Source organism: Cyprinodon variegatus, unplaced genomic scaffold, assembly GCF_000732505.1.
Source record: "Cyprinodon variegatus isolate N-32 unplaced genomic scaffold, C_variegatus-1.0 Scaffold997, whole genome shotgun sequence".
NCBI classification, from domain to species: domain Eukaryota; kingdom Metazoa; phylum Chordata; class Actinopteri; order Cyprinodontiformes; family Cyprinodontidae; genus Cyprinodon; species Cyprinodon variegatus.
In genome coordinates, this window is record NW_015151450.1 from 276870 (window position 1) to 278626 (window position 1757).

At 46.8% G+C, this 1757-nt stretch overlaps 1 protein-coding gene across 1 annotated transcript in view; it reads right to left on the reverse strand.

The window, feature by feature from the left end:
• efl1 (elongation factor like GTPase 1) overlaps positions 1-1757 on the reverse strand; it is a 39221-nt gene that overhangs the window by 24840 nt on the left and 12624 nt on the right. The window contains exons 10-11 of the mRNA XM_015399230.1: positions 1313-1419; positions 837-1006 (exon numbers count right to left, since the gene is read on the reverse strand). Coding sequence (XP_015254716.1) covers positions 837-1006; positions 1313-1419 — 277 coding nt within the window. The remainder of the gene's footprint in view (positions 1-836; positions 1007-1312; positions 1420-1757) is intronic.

Genomic DNA, 1757 nt, shown 5'->3' on the forward strand with positions numbered 1-1757 from the left:
CACGTAACTGAGACTGCGCCTTTTAGTACGGTGCGCCTTATGGTCGTAAAAATACGGTAGTTGGTAGCGACTGGAAGTGAATAGAAAAGGTTATTTCGGTTTGTTGTAAAAACTGCAAGAACCAGAATATAAAATAGAATATTTATCACCAGCAGGTTTCAATATTTCTTGTTCATTTGGGTATTTATAAACTGTTTCTCCATAGTTCATAAGAATGTGCAGTAATAATAATCAAAGCTGCACTCTGTTCCTTCTACATAACAATCCATTCTACCAGCTTTATTTGAACCTTTGGAGTTTAACTCCATTGATATTTATTTATTATTTTTATGCAGAATGTCTGCAGAAGTGACAGCAGCTTGCAGGTAGTGTCTGTCTCCCCCAAATAAACTCCAAGATCAGCTTTTTTGATTGGTTGACACTCCGGGGTCCAGCAGCCACAGTTCAATTTACTGAACTCGAGTGTTGGATGCTCTGTCGCTCAGACGCCATAGCGCTTCTCTGGAGCTCTCGACGCTGTCCCCCATTGACTCTGCCTGTAAAACAGACTGACGCCAAGGACGCACCTGGTGTGAACGCAGCATTAAAAATGTCCCTAACCAGTGAGTTTCGGTCAAACTAGCTCCTGCGTGCTCAGAGACTAACTGCTCTGTTATCTGCAGGTTTCTGAGTCGCCTTGGTCAAAAGGCTCAGAACAGGAACTACCTACAGTGGTTCTGGTGCTGAGCTAGTTCTAGCGGTTACTTAATGCACGAAGCGGTAGAAAAGAGACCTTGGCTTGTCCGTCTCCTAGCAACATGAGAGCCGATATCAAGATGGAGGGAGCTGAGCCTCACCAGACTGAGGCCCTGAGCAGGGTCGTACTTTGGGCCCAAAATGAAAAGCCGCTGGCCTTTCTTCACTGTTCCACTGTAGATCCGTGCAAACGCTACGAAGACCTCCCTCTGCTGCTCCTCTTCCTCCTCCTCTTCCTTTGTGTCCTTCGGAGGCAGACTGGGCGTCTTTGCTATAGGCAGGGAGACAAACAAAATCATTTGTTATTCAGAGAGACAGCTGTGAGCTCCGCAAAATGGTCCCTGAAGGCATCAGATCCAAACAGAGTTGACCTGGTGGGTCAGGGTTGGGTTAACTTTACACTTCAGAGACTCAATGACTGTAATGTTCACATGGTAATCGCACTGGTAGCACGACTTTCAATGTAACTGCCATGGCGCCCAGCAGCGGTGGCTTGGTCTGTTAATCTGAAACCGTTGATGAAAACTACTAGATCTGCTCTACTGTGAACATCCACATCTGGGGCAGACATCCTGACCTTCTACTGGGGGCCCATCTGGGAGCGCGGCACCTTCCAGCCTCTTCTCAGCGTGCCTCTGCCTTGCCACGTCTCTGCGCTGAGCGATCTGTTCCTGGCTCAGAGGCCTGCAGACAAACGAGTCCAGAAAGCATACAGAGAGAGAAGTTCAGCATTCAACCTGTGCACTAATCATGGTGTCTAATCAGCATCTTGATATGGCACAGCTGTGAGATGATCACTTTCACAGAAATGGGAGCAAAACTAAAAGTGTTTCGATTATATTTTTGTTGAGTGTAGCAAATAAGGGTAATGAAGAACATGACCACCCACACCAGCAAACAACCCTGGATTGATGGGGAGGTTTGGAAATTCACTAAAAGCACCTCAGCTTTCAAGCCTGGTGATAGAGAGGCACCGAGGACAACTTGAACCGTGCCATCAGATCAACAAATCAGAACCACAG